The 18,222-nt window shown below is 37.2% G+C and overlaps 1 protein-coding gene across 1 annotated transcript; it reads left to right on the forward strand.

The window, feature by feature from the left end:
- Positions 1 to 1,190: 1,190 nt before the first annotated feature.
- Positions 1,191 to 17,648, forward strand: naglu (N-acetylglucosaminidase, alpha). Its single transcript, XM_052113785.1, has 7 exons — positions 1,191 to 1,683; positions 7,106 to 7,253; positions 8,726 to 8,872; positions 9,118 to 9,203; positions 9,302 to 9,558; positions 11,262 to 11,989; positions 12,696 to 17,648. Exons 1-7 carry the CDS (start codon positions 1,271 to 1,273, stop codon positions 13,173 to 13,175), a joined length of 2,259 nt encoding a protein of 752 aa, XP_051969745.1. The 5' UTR covers positions 1,191 to 1,270; the 3' UTR covers positions 13,176 to 17,648.
- The last annotated feature ends 574 nt before the right edge of the window (positions 17,649 to 18,222 follow it).

Consider the following 18,222-nt stretch of genomic DNA (forward strand, 5'->3'; position numbering starts at 1 on the left):
CAACCCTGTATATATATATATATATAAGCTAAAATGCCTTTTCTAGCCATTTTACATGCACATGTTACCAGACACGATCATATTTATTTATCAAGAAAATTCACATTGGATCATAATTTCTTTTTTTTCTAGTAAGACCTTTGATATTAGGGCAAAAATCATATTCTTGATAATAATTGTTGTATTGTTTTCCTGTAAAAAATATCTAAAAATCCTTAAAACAAGATCAATTAGATTAATCTTGTTTTAGAAACAACATTGCATAATATATTTGATTTTCAGAGAATATATATTTAACATGTGTATTTTGTCTGACTGTACTGGCAGAGTTAAATATATATAATTCATTTGTATAAATTCCACAAATTATTTGTATCTATAATTATCTATATTATTTGTATCTATGTATTTATAATCTATTTAATAATTAATTTTAAACTCCAACTTTTGACTTGTTTCCTTTAACACTGATGATTGTTATTGCACATAAATGATGGGACAATTTGGATAAATCAGTTGGCATTGCCAACACTAAATACGCCTTTGCCAGAAAAAAAATCTCACTCCTTTAGGACTTCGTTTAACTTCAAATATTATAAACGAAACAGTTATTGGAACCAAATTGTTCTGATAAAAACTTGTCACTTACTCCTTTCACAGTTATTATTTAATCAGTTAGCGATTTAATCACTTTGAATAAAACTGAAATTGACAAATAAGTATTTTGAACCCATTATAACCAGACTGACTTGAGAGGTAGAACCACTAATCGCGACCACGAGGAGGTTACCCCATGTGACTATACCCTCCCTAGTAACTGGGCCAATTTGGTTGCTTAGGAGACCTGGCTGGAGTCACTCAGCACACCCTGGATTTTAACTCGTGACTCCAGGGGTGGTTGTCAGCGTCAGTACTCGCTGAAATACAGTTTGCCCTAGAACTATTTATCCCTATATTTACACAATATACTTTTGTTAGTAAATACAATTATGACAAAGATTAGGTTGCATCTGTTTTATTTCATTACAGGGATCATACAAAGATATAAAACGGATCATGTGATGTGATGAATACAACTGTTTCCCCCTTTTCTTTAAATGTGACATTCTTATTGGTTAAAGCTCTCCAGAGAGTCTCGTGATTGGTCGTCTGCTTCTTCTTTGCCACAAGTTGCTTCCTGCTCACGCGAAGACAATCAACAGTAGAAAAGTTTCGAGTTTTGAAACCCTACATCTGTAGCGCCGATGCTTCTGACGTCACAGGACTCAAAATGATACATTGTATCCGAAGCGCGTTCTTCGCTCTTTTACTTGTTACAATGTTGCAGATTGTCTGCAGTGACTTTCACACTCTGGCACATCTGAGAGCGAAAGCCAGCGATAAAACTCAGTCCAGAGCTGTGGTGGATCTGCTCAAACGACTGCTGGGAAACAGATCTCGGGATTTTATCGTGTCAGTCAACAGGACTTTGTCAAATGACAGTTTAGATGTGTGCGAGCTGCAATCCGCAAAAAATAATAAGATCTTGGCAGTGGGCAACACGGGGGTGGCAGTGGCCACCGGTATATACAACTATCTGAAATACTTCTGCAACTGTCATGTGTCCTGGTCCGGAGATCAGTTAAACCTCCCCCGACCTCTGCCCCCTCTCACCGGCGTCTTGCGAATCAACACACCGCACAGGTAGGTGACATCAAAGCATGGGTAAATTATGTCACGTCATTTGTACATATTCACATTAATAACATAACATTGCAGTTCCTTTTTGACATTGCATATTTTCAGTACTTTATTTGTTTATATATATGATTGAATGTAATTTATTATTTTATTTTTTTTGTGATGTATATAAGGACACTATTAATAGGGCAGAATTTGTCAACTTATGCAAACAGTTCTGAGTCAGCAAGATGCTTTTTCAAAATAACTATTTCAGAAAATAGTGCACCATTTTCTGTTGATAGCAATCACATTTGTCATTTCATAACATCTAAAGTATTATAAAAACATTGTGATCAGTGTGAGCCTATTCTGAGCATTCTTCATAACAAATCTATTCTTTTTGTGGGGGTCCTTCATCCCCCCTGAAACTAGGGGGCTTTTTACTAGAGGTCGACAGATAGTGGATTTTGCCAATACTGATAACAAAGGTGGTGTAAAAGGCCTATCAATCGGCCAATAGTTTTTAAAATCTATTCATATGTCAAAACATTTTCGTAGTCAGCACAGACATAGAGGCCAGAGTCCAAAATAAATAAAATCCCAAATTTAGTTTATTTTTCCACCAAAATCCCAATAATAAAAAAAGAAATTTAGGTGCATATCTGAAATATATAATTCTCTCAACTATTATTCTGACATTTCACATTCTTAAAAGAAAGTAGTCATCCTAACTAACCTAAGACATGATTTCAGGACTTGCATTTATTTGGCTAAGGTGTATGTAAACTTCTGACTTCAACTGTAAGTAGTTGGAGATAGGATGTGCTGAGGAGGGGCATTTCCATATAGTCAAATGTTTCTTTGCATGCCTTCTCTTCAATTTAATAAAACGCAATGTGGGAGAGGAGATCCAGCGTCAACTGTCCAGCATGTCGGTGATGCTGACGAAGATTCTTGCTGACTTAGATGATCTTGTTGTAATCCGTCAATCGATTACGGCGATGGAAATAAAATTATCTGAGTTAGATACAAGAGTGGCAGATGTAGAGAAATGAATCGATAATCTGGAGTCATCGGAGAGGGAATTATCCGCTAATATGCCCATGACCAAAGTTGATTTGGAACATGTTCTTGAGAGTTCCTGAGCATGAGGAGGGCAGAGATATAGTGAAATTCCTAGACAAGCTTTTCCAGAGTCTGCTTGACATGACAGGCCACAAGTTGGAAATCGAGCGAGCTCACAGAGACTCTGAGATCTGCTGAGGGAGAAAGGCCCAGATCAATCCAATCATCCGATAAAGATCTCGTGCTGTGCCAGGCGAGGAGCAAAGGAAAGATGATGACATCTTCTGATGACCGCAAATATCTACATGCTCACACAAAGGATGTCTTTTATAAAGTTGACGGACTGAGTAAGGCATGGTGTATATTTTTTTTGTGGTATAGTATATACTATAAAAGTATATACTTTTATGCGGCCTTCGAGTGAATTGACTTGACCATCCGGGGAACCAGGATGCCTGTTTTGTTTCTTTTTGTGTTGGTTCCGCCTAGCGGCTGTTCGGAACAGCTGTGGAAGAATCTGTTCGTTCTTCGTGCTTATGCCTCCTGCTGGCTGGAGTTTGTTTTGTGGAGTATTTTTACGGGATATTGGAATGATTACGTCATTTGTTGCACTCATAACAGCTGGCTCATTGAACATTAAATTTTGCCTCACAAATTTGTGAGGCAAAATTGAGCAATCCGATGGCAAAGTTGTCGCGTTGGCTCGTGGGCGTTCATGTACCTTTTGAGTTTAGAGGGATTGACGCCGGTTGGCGCTGTCGTGCGTGGCGTTGATGTCGTTTTTTTCGGTTTGTTTTGTTTGGGGTTTGATTGTTTCACTAATGGGGAATGTGGTCTGTATAATCTTGTTTTTGACACACAATTGATTTTTTTCTACTATATCAAAATGTTAATATGAGTGGGTTATCTCTCTCCACGTGGAATGTGAATGGGGTGAAAAAGAAGGAAGGTTATTACTTTTCTTAAACATAAGAAATATGATATAGTGTTTCTTCAAGAAACGCATCTTTCTCCGCAGGAAGCTGAACATTTTTGGAAGATATGGGGTGGACATGTTTTCTTTAGTGCTGGCTCGAGTAAAAGCAGGGGTGTCATTACACTGATAAGTAAACATCTACAATTCAAATGTCTCAAACAGTTTAAAGATAAATTAGGGAGAGTAATTATTGCTTTAGCTGAAATTCAGGGGCAAAGGTTATTTTAGCCAGATATTTGGCTAATATTTACGCACCAAATGCTGATGATCAGGGCTTTTTTATAGATCTTGAAGGATGTGGCAAGCCGCTGGCACCCCACATGATATAATATTGGGAGGAGACTTACATTTTTTTTGATGGATTCAGTCCTTGATCATCGTGAAGTAAAAGTGTGTAAGCCCACTAGAGCAACATTGATGCTTCACAGGATGTGAAAAAATCTTGGTTTTACAGATCTTTGTAGACTTTTGAACCCATCTGGTAGGGACTATAAAATGTTTTTCTTCAGTCCATAAGATTTATTCTAGAATAGATTTTTTATATATATATATATATATATATATATATATATATATATACAAATCCCTCATTTCATCTGTTGTTGATTGCTCAATTGGAAATATCTTAGTCTCAGATCACACCCTGGTGAGTTGTTGTCACATATGGAAAAAATGAAATCATATTCAGTAGTTGGCGCCTTAATGTGTCCCTTTTGCAAAATCCTGATTTCCAACATGTTATAGACTGAAATCAATGTTTAAATGGAGACCAACTGGTCCTCAGTATCCTCTGTGGGCGTGGCTTGGGAGGCAATTAAGGTGGTTCTTAGGGATCATTCATCAAAAAAATCCAAAGCACGAGAGCTTTTGGAGATGGAAGGAAATATTAAAAGTGCTGAGGCAGAGCTGAAGCGCCAAATGTCATCTGATGGCCTCAGAGAATTGACCCGATTGAAATGTAGATATAATACTATTTTGTTGCGTTGAGTTTTGGTTATTCAGGGCAAGGACATTTTTTGGCTAGATGTATAAAGCAGAGAGATTCTTTTTCTACCATTCCCTCAGTGAAATTGCTGGTGGGGAAATTTTTACCTCGGCCATTGATCTGAATAATGCTTTTAACTTTGATCTCTATAGTTCCACGTCTTTGTCTACCCATGATGATATTAGAAACTTTGTGGGACCAATTGTCTTGATTCTGAGATAACCTTGGAGGAGCTTGATAAGGTTATTAAGGACCTGCCTACAGGCAAGTCTCCAGGGCCAGATGGTTTTGCCTCTGAATTTTTTAGATCTTGTGCTACAGAACTGGCTCCACTTCTGCTAGAAGTTTATACAGAATCATTAAAGAATGGAAAGCTTCCTCCAACCATGACACAAGCCCGGATCAGTCTGATTCTTAAAAAGGTCAAAGATCCAAGCGAGTGTAAAAGTTACCATCCAATTTCCCTGATGAAGTTAGATGTAAAAAAACAAAAAACACATTTTGGCTAATCGATTAAGTAAAGCTATCTTCTACATATAGATCAGGTGGGGTTTATTCGAGGCCGATAACATTAGGCATTAGTAACATTAGTAGTGAATTATCAATCTCCCATCGCTGCCATCTCTTGATACCGAAAAGGCGTTTGATATGGGAGAATGGGATTCTTTTTTTATGATTTTGGAAATGTATGGATCAGTGTACTGCTCTGTCTGGGGATGGAGCTTCAACTTCTCTCAAGAGGATATGGGAGAGAGATTAAACTTGATATTGGACAAGTCTACATCTAGAGATTCAAGGGTGCGTCTGATGCAATTTAAGATTTTGAATCGCTTGTATTGGACTACCTCTAGATTGCATAAACTTGGTTTTAAAGACACACCCACCTGCTGGCAATGCCAAACCGAAGACGGGGACACAACCCATGTTTTTTGGGGAATGTGTTTAAATACAGGAATTTGGGTTGAAAATTCATGTGTGATGTGTTGGACACTCAATTTGTATTTTGCCCCATTTTGGGTGATGGGTAGGTCATTCATTTTGGGGATAGTCACGTGAGAGGTTGGGTCCTGGCTGGAGTTATGTTGGCCAGGCGAATAATTCTCAGGGTAGGAAGATGGCTGGGGCAACCTCGTTTCAGGAGTTTTGCGGGGAGATGGGTGAGGTTGCGGCATTCGAGGAGGCAATTCACAGAAGGTTGGGAAAGTGGGATTTGTTTAATAGGAAGTGGGGTGGATATTTATCCTTGGGGAGGGGCAGTGGAGAGGGATTTGGGATTTAAAATGTTTAGCTTGATGTGTATGTGCATTCTTGTTTTTTTAAGTATATATAAGTATATATTTAAATTTTTCTAATTTGTTTTTGTTATAATTGTAAGAGACCACTGTAATGCGTGTTTGTGTCGGGTGTGTGTGTGTGTGTGTGTGTGTGGGGGGTTTAATTGATATAACTGATTCTGTATTTTATGTTGTGTTTGTTTAATAAAAATGTTAATAACAAAAAAAATATATGTGTGTGTGTGTGTGTGTGTGTGTGTGTGTGTGTGTGTGTGTGTGTGTGTGTGTGTGTGTGTGTGTGTGTGTGTGTGTGTGTGTGTGTATTTCAATAAATAATCGGTGTAAAAAAACTTAATTATCAGAGAAGCATGGAGGAATATAAAAACCTATCGTCATAGATTTTTGTCGATAGCCGATATTTCTAAAAAGCAACTATCTACCTCTACTTTTTACAAAAGGTCTAAAATCTACTCAATCTTCTCTTCTCTCAATGAAAGATTAATTACTTTAATTAAAAGTAAGACTATCCATATTTCAGAAACTATAACAATCATTTAGAGCACGAAAGACGGAACAGTTTTGTTTTTGTATTTAAGCATAACAAGAATTTCTTTTGAGAGATATATATATACTTTGTATTATTTATTTATTTTGTTATTTGTATGTTTTTCGAATTTTATGCAACTCATGATTCTCTAAAGTTGTGTTTGTGGTCAATTATTCTCGCACAGGTCCAATCAGGGCATCCCCTACTGTGTTGTGTTTCATTCACTGGCACATCAAAAAACGCCGCTTTGTTGATGCTTCTCTTCACCATTGTTCATTCAGAGGACTGCCGACACTTGTGTAGTAGGTCCTACCGACCTGTTGTGTGTCCTGTTAGCTCTGCGTGAGCAAATCTGTGCTATGCATCTCTCATAAAGTGTGCCAGCCTGCGAATTCCACACACACAATATGACCGTGACTCTATGAATGAGGTCATGTTTTATATTTCTGAAAATCAGAATTTATTGATTGGAAAATATGTTAAATAATTGGTAACCATTAAAAAGTAGCCCTAACCCTATGATGGCAAATCTGTGGCAAATGGTGCAAACTGTTTGCAGTATTTGCATATTGAATTTAGTGTTTGTGTGCCCCAAGGTTCAGGTACTATCAGAATGTGTGCACTCAGAGTTACACCACTGTATGGTGGGACTGGCAGAGATGGCAAAGAGAAATCGATTGGATGGCACTGAATGGCATAAACCTGCCTCTGGCATTCACTGGGCAGGAGGCGCTATGGCAAGAGGTAAGAATTTAAGGGATATCATTCAAGAAGAGGCAGTAGTGTTATAAATATGGTGTATTTTAATAGGGGAAAGGTCATTTAAACATATCATCAAGATTTGAGGTTAAAGCTGAAGTGTGTAATTTTGCGCCAATTGGTGCCACCGAAAGGAATAGTTATAGTTTACAGTTTTTGTGAAAATTCAAATTCAAATGGCTTATTTACAGTTGTCCCTGCATATTAATCTGGGATAGGAGAAAGTATTTTGACCAAAAAAGTTACACACTAACATTTATATGTGTTTCTTCAACTTAGGGTTTGTTTGTTTTTGTTTGTTTATGTAAATGTACATATTTTATTGCTTTAGCCTTAGGAGGCCTGGGTTGCACAGTGGTAAAGACGCTGACTACCTCCCCTGGAGTTCACTAGTTCAAATCCAGGGCGTGTTGAGTGACTCCAGCCAGGTCTCCTAAGCAACCAAATTGGCCCGGTTGCTAGGGAGATTAGAGTCACATGGAGTAACCTCCTCATGGTCACTATAATGTGGTTCATTCTCGGTGGGCCTCGTGAGTGAGTTGAGGGTGGATGCCGTGGTGGATGGCGTGAAGCCTCCACACTCGCTATGTCGCCGTGGCAACACTCTCAACAAGCCACATAAGATGCACTGGTTGACGGTCTTAGATGCGAAGGCAGCTGGGATTCGTCCTTCGCCACCCGGATTGAGGCAAATCACTACGCCACCATGGGGACTTAAAAGCACATTGGGAATTGGGCATGCCAAATTGGGAGAAAAAGGAAACAAAAATGTAGTGTACTTGTTATCCAAGTTGGCAAAACATGTCTGTGAAGAGCATGAGATGCAAGTGATTTTTGAAGAAAACGCAGAGTATTTTTACTGGGCATCTGTAACACAGTTAAAGGATGGGCATGGAGGAGGCGAGAACCGGCTTGTAAATATAAATGATAATTTAATTAAACTCAAAACCAAAAGCACAAACATAAACACACACACACGACGGACATGCCCGTATTTCTCTGTTTCTCGAACCATCGTCACCGGCCGCCTTTATCCCTCGCGCACCTCATCAGGCCGATTGGGGACCGGGCGCGTGATATTCCGACCGGGCCCCGCCCCCCTCCGCTCCACAGCATCATTTTCAATCAAGCTGTAATTTTGTAAAAAAAACAAAAAAAAAAGTGCAGAAAATATAATTAATATAAACAAAATGATTTATGGCCATAAAAATGATTTATTGTCCTTCAAATGTCCCTGCAGTGTGACACATTTTGAAAGTACACATATTTAATCGAGTCTCACAAATAATATGAGGTCATAGCATGTCAAACTGCTGGGGGGCCAACTTGAAAAGGATTTATTGCCAACTACCTGCTAGTAGTGAAATGTATAACAGGTATGTACGTTTCTAGGCTTTTGAATGAGTATTTTCCCAGTATTTTGTGTTTGACATGCTCTTTTTCTCTTTTTAATGCAGGTGTATTTGTGTCTTGGTCTTAACCAGACTGAGATCGATCGCTTCTTCACAGGTCCAGGTTTTCTAGCTTGGAACCGTATGGGAAACCTCTTTCAGTGGGGTGGACCACTTCCCCAGTCTTGGCATGTTAAACAGCTCTATTTGCAGGTTTTTACTTGAACCTTTTATTTATGTTCAGTAATTTTTATATATAGATTTTTTTTAAATCCATGTCTACCTATATATGCCTACATTAAGTATAACACTACACAACCTAATTAAAGGTGGAGACAAGGTTGTGGTGAAAAGAAACCACAATATTGCTCTGGAGATTAGGATGAATACACTCCGTATTATTTTCTTGGATCTCTTTGCATATTAACCCTAAAAGAGATGTACCTTTATTACTCCAGTTTAAAATCTTGGACAGAATGAGAGCTTTTGGGATGATACCTGTATTGCCCGCTTTCTCGGGAATTGTACCTGAAGGTATTACCAGGTAATTTGTCTTTTCTCCATTTCTAAAGAATGATTTGATGGTTATTTGAACACTGTGATGGAAGACATGTATAATTTAAATACAACAATGTCTTTTAGGTTGTTTCCCAAAGCAAACGTGACTAAGCTGAGCCCTTGGAGCCATTTTAACTGCACATACTCCTGCGCTTATGTGCTGGACCCACGAGACCCGCTCTTCCAGCGAATCGGAGCACTCTTCCTGTCCCAGGTCATCAAGGAGTTTGGAACAGACCACATTTACAACACAGACACTTTCAATGAGATGATCCCTGCCTCCTCTGACCCCACATACTTGGCGTCTATTAGTCGTGCTGTTTTCAGTACTATGACTTCAGGTAACCGCTTTTCTAACGTGCTGTTTGCTACCATGTTGGTGCTATTGCCCAATCTGTAACCATTCTGTAAGAAATCGGCAAGAAAAGTAGGTTTTGGCTCAGAAAAATTGGCCTAAGCCACATTTGTTTGTACAGGCCCCTTAAACCTGCTGGTCCAGAACCAAAAACAACTCCTCAAACCACAAAACTAGATGGTATAAAGGTAGACCAAGACTATTTAGCTCAAGATGGAGCACCTGTATTAAAATGAATGGGAGAAATTGGAACACCTAATATGGTGAATGTAGAAAAGGAAGTCCCGCCTTATAGGTAAAAGAGCATTTTATTTGGCTTGATATGAGCTTAAAAAGCACAATTTATGATACCAATGTTGTCAGACTTTACTGCTGATTTGAATCACGTTCTTTGATCATAATCTTGACCAACCATTTTGGAGATTTATTCCCCATTCAAGTAGATAGGAGCTGTAATTTAATGGCGCTTGTATCCATATAAAATACAACAGCTGCCCGGGGGAGTTCCAAAGATTGTCGCCAAGTGGACTAACTTGCAAGTACCCAATGCAGCGTGGCTCGCATTATCTGATTCTCCATTCTCATTTTTGTTACTCCAGCTGCTTTATCAGTCCCTTCTGTCCAAAAAAATGCTTTTATTTGCAAAGCATATCTGTGAATTGAGTACTAAGAATTTTACGCATTATATATTTAAATAACTTTTGATTGTTACATCAAAGCCAGCTCACTTGCATAAAGATACTTAACGATTAAGTTTTCAAAATTAGGAGTAATACCTAAAGACTGGGATGCAGCATGTTTGTTTGTGGGAGGTTATGTAGTGACCGTTCACATGTACATCGTTATGGTGATAACTAGTGTTTGGGTGTAATCCAATTACATAGTAATTTGTTACTGTAATCTGATTACTTTTTTAGAATAAAAAAAGGGGTAGTTAAGCATTACATTTTTAATTCTTGTAATCAGATTACAATTACTGACTTTCAATTAATTTAATTACTTTTAAGTACATTATAGGGTTATGCTTATTTCTAACATATTATTTACATTTATGTATTTGGCAGATGCTTTTATCCAAAGCATCTTACAGTGCACTTATTACAGGGACAATCCTCCCGGAGCAACCTGGAGTTAAGTGTCTTGCTCAAGGACACAATAGTGGTGGCTGTGTGGATCGAACCAGCAACCTTCTGATTAACAGTTAACAGTTATGTGCTTTAGCCCACTACGCCACCACCACTCCATATATTATTTATGTAGAAAACATTAATTATGGCCTTGAGTCAATATTGTGAAGGAGAAATGTAAGGTGACTTGTGTGTAACAATTAACAAGAAAGAAATGTAGATTTTGTTTTGAATTCGTTTAAAATGGAAAAGTGCTTTAGAAAGTAACTTAAAATTAAAGTAATTGGCAATATGATTACTTTTTCAATTGAGTAATCTGGTAACATTTTTAGAGAAATAATTAGTCATTTGTAGTAGATTACTATTTTAAGTAAGTAACCCATCACTGCTGATAACTACCAAAAATGATATTTTAACTATTCAAAAAATTTGACGACGCAAGAAAACTGCGTTGACCCCAGACTGTAATTTTGCATGTCTGTGAAGTAGTGCCCCCCTGCTGCTGAGCGCTGACACGAATGGTTTTCCTTTTGATTCACCGTCTCTCTCTCTCTCTCGGCAGTGGATTCTGAAGCAATCTGGCTGATGCAGGGTTGGCTCTTCATCAGTGACCCTTTATTCTGGAGACCGGACCAGGTCAAGGCTTTGTTACACGGTGTCCCCCTGGGGCGAATGATTGTCCTGGATCTCTTCGCTGAATCCATGCCTGTTTACTCTTCCACTAACTCCTTCTACGGCCAGCCTTTTATTTGGTGCATGCTGCAAAATTTTGGGGGGAATAGTGGTCTGTTTGGAACTGTGGATCGTATTAACTCTGGCCCTTTTGACGCCCTCCGATTCCCCAATTCCACCCTGGTCGGGTTGGGTTTGACTCCTGAGGGCATCGAACAAAACCCGGTAGTTTATGAGCTCATGAGTGAGCTGGCCTGGCAAAAAGAACCCGTCAACCTTTTCAAGTGGGTGTCGCTGTATGCCTTGCGTCGCTACGGTAGCCTGGACGAGAACCTGGTGTTGGCGTGGCGACTTCTGTTTCATAGCGTGTACAACTGCACTCTTCCACAATATAAGAACCACAACCGGAGTCCTCTGGTACATCGGCCGTCGCTGCATATGCAAACGGACATTTGGTATGAACCAGCTGACTTCTACAATGCATGGAAGCTGCTTTTTGAGGCCGCGCCAAGACTAGTCACTATGGAAACCTTCCGATATGATCTTGTGGATGTGACGAGACAAGCCCTTCAGCTTCTTACGACAGAATTCTACAAGGAAATAAGAGACGCATTCCAGGTAAACTCGAAGATATGTAGAGAATCAAACTAAACAGTTCTGCTAGATTATGGGATTACAAACGCAAGCATCACTAGTATTATTGCTCATCCCTAGAGTTAGGGATTTGAACAAATCCTGTTCAATGCAGTGAACCATGCAAACCAGCTCCAAGGTGAATCACAGACAGCACAAACTTTTGATTTTGAAGCAAAAAAGTATTTGAAAATCAGACACGACTTCTTTTATGATGGAATGAACTACAATCCAATATAATGTTCAATGTAATTGAATTAAAAACCAAACTGCGTCATTCACAGTGGGTCATAAAAATGGGCGGTCTTGCTTTGCACTTTGGTTGCCCTGATTGGAGGATCCATCCCTACTGAATCATGGGTAATTTAATTCTTCTGAGCTCACGGTAGGTCTGTTTTGAAGGACTTGTTTTTAAGTTATCAATAATAAACAATTCCCCAATGGAATAAATTAATGGGATTTTTACTTTCGTAACCTGACTCTTATGCTCAACCAACCGCATAGCACTAAAACTACTCAGAACACCTTTCTAACCACATTATGGCAACGGGATTTGCTCGGCCAAGTGCCACGTTTTCAGAAAATGTTTGAAAATTGTATTTAAACAATAAAATTTACTGTTTAACTGGAAACACTACAGCATCTTCATTAGAAACAATCCAATCTTGTAATTATCTTATCCAATTAACAGGCCCAAAAGCTTCCCGAGCTCCTGACCGCTGGTGGTGTTCTTGTCTATGATCTATTACCTGAATTGGACCGTCTCCTATCCAGCAATGAGCACTTCCTGTTGGGGGTGTGGCTTGAGCAGGCACAGTCTCAGGCTATGGACGAACACGAGGCGCTGCTGTATGATATGAACGCTCGAAATCAGGTCACACTTTGGGGGCCCGACGGCAACATCCTGGACTACGCCAGCAAAGAGTGGGGCGGTCTTGTGGAAGACTATTATTTACAGCGTTGGGGTTTGTTTGTTAATACGCTAGTGGAATGTCTGGACAGAGGAAGACCCTTCAAACAGGACGTCTTCAACCAAGTTGTGTTTCAAGTCGAGAAAGGGTTTGTGTACAACCAGAGAAAATATCCATCCAAGCCACTAGGGGACACATATGACATTGTACGACGGATCTTCCTCAAATACTACCCGTATGCCCTGAAAAGGTTAAAGTGAAGTGAAGTGAAGTGAAATCTTGCACAAAGCATTCAGGAATCAAAGTACAAATATGATGGGCAGCAACAGCCCCCCATTTTTTTCCCCCTCTCCCTTTTCTTCATAAAGATGAGCAGCTATTCATGCGGTGAAGGTCTGTCCAGGAAATGAAGGACACAATGTTTTCCTTCATGTCCATGACTGCTTTGAAAGACTTTTTATGACCTTCTAAGAAATATTCAATGTCTTGTAGACTTGAGACATTTCTGAATGTGTTATTTATCAGGAAATAATGTTTACTGTAGCTCATGCTGATTAGTGCTCTCACGAAAGTATGTTTTGTGTTAAAGCATTAAGGAAGTCTTTAAGCATGGTGCCACTAAGTGTGTCTGCAGCACAGCTACCGTTTAATTTTTTTATGCACAAAACATACTCTACAAAATTGTACACATTGTTGCGTTCCGAAATGTGTCATAACAATTCATAACGTTATGCAAGTACTTGTCACATCCTCAGCTTTGCCACAAGGGGTGCTATACAGGGCATTAGTGTAAACTGTTTTTCAACTGCCATTTTTTTTTTTTTTTTTCAGGTCAAGCAGTGTCACGGTTGAGTTAAAGAGTAAGTTAAACTGTTGACATGTTTATAGCTAGCTACCTGAATGATAACATATCATTACCTTCATGACATTTGAAGGTAATTACCGGCCCTTTAATACTAAGGTTGGGAGGGTTAATTTTGAAATGTATTCCACTACAGATTACAGAATACATGCTGTAAAATGTAATTTGTAACGTATTTAGTTAGATTACTCAAGGTCAGTAACTTATTCTAAATACTTTGGATTACTTTTTCAGCACTGGTAGATTTTTTTTCACTTGTTTTGACTATAAAAACTCTGCCAGTACAGTAAGACAAAATACACATTAAAAATACATTCTCTGAAAAACATAAATATATTATGCTGTGTTGTTTCTAAATCAAGATTAATCTAATTGATCTTGTTTTAAGGGTTTTTAGGTATTTTTATCGGAAAACAATACAACAATTATTATCAAGAATACCCTAATATCAAAGATATTACTAGAAAAAAAGAAATTATGATCCAATGTGAATTTTCTTGATATAATAAATATGATCGTGTCTGGTAGCATGTGCATGTAAAATGGCTATAAATAGCATTTTAGCTTAGCGTAACGCTGACAATTTACACAAGGTTTATTTCTATTTCTTCTGCTCCAAACTTACTTCAAACGTACTTCTCTGTCTGCTCGTATGAATGTAACACATCATTAGAAAGTGTTTCACCGCTGTTCAAATGCACTTTGAATCACATCAGTTATATGTATAAATGTTTTCCATCTGAAAGGACTAAATATGAAATTAAACAAATGACAATAAAAGGCAAAGTAATCTCTTCAGTAATCAAATAACCTTTGAATGTAACTGTATTCTAATTACAATGATTTAAATTGTAACTGTAGTGGAATACAGTTACTTATATTTTGTATTTTAAATTCATAATCCCGTTACATGTATTACGTTACTGCCATAGTAACGCAACTATACACGTTTAGTATTTACAATGAGTCGGCACTTCACCTCTGTGTTTGCGTTCTTGTGTAAAGTATATCTTTGGCTGTAGTTTTACCACTGTGCAAGTAAAGGACATTTTACTGCAGGATTTTCTAGTGCTGATTCCAGGTTTTATATATACTGATTCTATTGGGCCACCTCTAAAAAGTGAATTTTAGTAAAAAAATATCTATAGACACTAAATCAAGACTTACTTTGTAGTTTTAAACGAAATGGCCATTCCCTCTGTCTTGGCCTGCCAGACAAAATACAGCAACACACTGTAAAAAAAAAAAAAGTCTGTAATTTTAACGGTAAAAGACTGTAAAAAGTGATTAAAGAGTATTAATTGTAAAAAATACAGTACATTTTAAAAGACAATAAAATAGTTTTTCCAATAAAATGTTGTAAAAATGTGAAAATGTTAGATGTAAAAAGTATGATTTTCCTGTATAACTACTGGGAAACATTTACATTGTTTAACAAGAGAGTACATGTAATTTTTTCAGTAAATTGTTGTTTAAATTACAGTAAAAAACAATAATTGGGCATTCCCAGAATTCCCATCAGATTTAATTATATTTTATGGAAATTGTTGTGTTTTCTTCTTATTTTTAAAATCAGTTTCATACATTGGGGTTTTCTGTGTTATATGTAATGTAGTTTATTAAGTTAATTTTTACGGCATAATTTACATTTCACACGTTTAGTGTTTGTGTGTCTCCACATGTTTATTGGTCATTGCTCCTGGAAGGGCCACTATTGATGAACTTCATATCATCATCTGCTCTTCTGTTATTTTTATGGTGATTAACAAATACCTTATAAAGCAGATTTTTACAGTTTCAGGTTTATGATTTTTTTTTTCTTTTATTGTGAATTTTACAGATTTGTTTCTACAGTGCCATTGTGGTCATGTAAATTACAACAGTCTTAATCTGTAAAATGTACAGGTTGTTCTGTAAAGTTGTTTACATTTTTACTGTATTTTTTACCTAATTATTTTTATTTGCAGGATTTTTTTTACAGTGCACTTATTAAAGCAATTGTTTTTTGTTTTCAAATTGGATGAACAAATATATTTGAAGTGAGCTTCTGAAAAAAGAGGTTTAGATTGAACTAAGCAAAATACAGTACAGATAATAATCAGTAACTTCACAAACATGCCAAAAAGATTTGGTCGAAATAAAAAAAACAACATCTTGTCGATTTATACTATTTTTATCTTTGTTATGAAATTTGCAAATCTGAATAAAGTGCAGGTTGTCACCTCTTAAAGGAATATTTTGGGTTCAATACAAGCAAGCTCAATCGCCTGAATTTTTTGGAATAAAATTTGATTATCCAAAAATAAAAAAGGAATTTCGACTTTTTTCTTTTCTTTCACTTCCATTGTAAGTGTCACTGTAACTCAGATTTTTGCTTTTTTGAAAGAATAGGAGGGATAAGTCGATATTATTTTATGTGGTAATCAACATTATTACACAAATGCTGTCGAATGATCTTAACTTGCATTAAACCCGGAATATTTAATTAAATTTAATTGATCAATTGTCACACATTATACATACATTTCTGCATATACATGGTGAAATTATTATTTTTCACATATCCCAGCTAAGCTAAGCTGGGGTCAGAGCGCAGCCATGATACGGCGCCCCTGGAGCAGATAGGTTCAAGGGCCCAACAGTGGTGTCTTGGTGGTGTTGGGGCTTGAACCCCTGACCTTCTGATCAGTAACCCAGAGCCTTAACAGCGCATTCCTTTGAATCAAATATTTTTTTCAGCGTACAATTCTTTGACGGCAATATTTGGATAATTGACCCACGGTAAACAGTGTCCAGTCTTGTATGTGCAAAATTGTTGTGATTTTGTAAAGCAGAAAATGGTACAATTTTAACCATATTTTAAAAACTCTCCCAATCTGATGCTAGAAATATATTTTCGGAGTTAAACATTCCTAATACTGTTTCGTTGTAGATGATCAATCTTATTTAAACAGAGGATCAGTATTCAACATGTCATTGTTTGTTGATTCTACATTTAGCTCTTTGTTAACCAACATAGAGAAATATATTAGAAACGGCTGAAAATGAAAAGCTATTTTTGTATTTTGTCAAATAAAATCCAGACTTTTCATACTACTTTTGCTTTTACTTTTCAAAAGTCTTTGCATACACGTAAACAGCCTTCAGGATTCAGAGTACAGGAGCAATTTTGAGCATGTCTGCTTTGTGATACTTTTAGGGACCTTGATGGAGAAGGCTTTGCAAGTGGAGCATGAATGTGTGTATTTATATAAACTAGAAGACCACATATTATATGCTGTTTTATTAGTGCTGTTTGACAGACCGCTCAAGACATTGAGTTCATAACAAGCTGAGTGGGTGAATAGACTCTTTACAGCTGTGATGGTCTCTCATTTATACATGACGACACCGAAGTCTTCAAAGTTTTGTTGAGTAGGTTGTTCTTAATGGAAGTGACTCATCCTCTTTTTTTCAAAGTTAAAAGATTTCTTTAAGATGAAGTTGGGACTTGTAGCATGTGTGAACTATTGTGGAAGTGTACAAAAGATTTCTGTGAATGTTTCTGATCCCAAGGAGATCTTGAGCTGAAAAGAGTTTTTCCACTGATAATAAACATTATGGTTTTATACAATACATTGCGTAAGATACAGACAAATGTACCATACACAGAACATACATGTTTTATATTTTGCACTAGATATAAGAATATCTTCATCATGGATCCAAGACTAGTGAAAATGCTTCAGTTTTGCAAAACAAAAGCTAAACAAAAAATGTCAACCTTGAAATATACAGATTAGGTGTCAAAGCGAGCTTGTTGTTCTGAGTTTCTTAATTTTTCCTGAGCGTCTCTCCTGGTCTGTATAGTCTTCAGGGGAACATTTGGGAACTCCGGCACCGTACGATCAATATCCATCCCTCTCTCACTGAAGTATTTCTGTAGTGCAGTAAGGAACTGAATAGAATAGAATAAAGAAAAAACAGGAGAATTTTGTTTGGGAAATCACATTTCAGTAAATCAACAATATTAATCTGTTTTGTCATGTATAAACTGTACATGAGTATGCTCTGATATATACAGTACTGTGCAAAAGTTTTAGGCACTTGTGAAAAATGTTGCATAGTCTTCAAAAATAATGCCATAAATAGTTTGTATTTATCACTTAATGTCATACAAAGGGGAATCTATGGGGAACATGACATCTGTTGCAGGGCTCCCTGTTCTTCTATTCGATTCTATTTGCAAAACTAATGTTTGGGTGTCTAACATTTATATATCCAGTTGACACACTAAAGCTGAAGATATAAATAACCATCTTAAGACAAATGTTTTTGTGAAACATCTTATGTGCCTAAAACTTTTACACAGTACTGTAAATACATAAACTACCATTCAAAAGTTTAAGGTCACTTAGTCATTCTTTATTTATTTTCCACATTTTAGAATAATCGTAAAGTCATCA

This window comes from Xyrauchen texanus, chromosome 41, assembly GCF_025860055.1.
Source record: "Xyrauchen texanus isolate HMW12.3.18 chromosome 41, RBS_HiC_50CHRs, whole genome shotgun sequence".
NCBI lineage: Eukaryota > Metazoa > Chordata > Actinopteri > Cypriniformes > Catostomidae > Xyrauchen > Xyrauchen texanus.

Coding starts and splice junctions, on each gene's coding strand:
- naglu (XM_052113785.1), top strand. CDS start 1,271: ATGATACATTGTATCCGAAGCGCGTTCTTCGCTCTTTTACTTGTTACA. Junction 8,873..9,117: donor TTAAACAGCTCTATTTGCAG/GTTTTTACTTGA, acceptor TTATTACTCCAG/TTTAAAATCTTGGACAGAAT. Junction 9,559..11,261: donor TTTCAGTACTATGACTTCAG/GTAACCGCTTTT, acceptor CTCTCTCGGCAG/TGGATTCTGAAGCAATCTGG.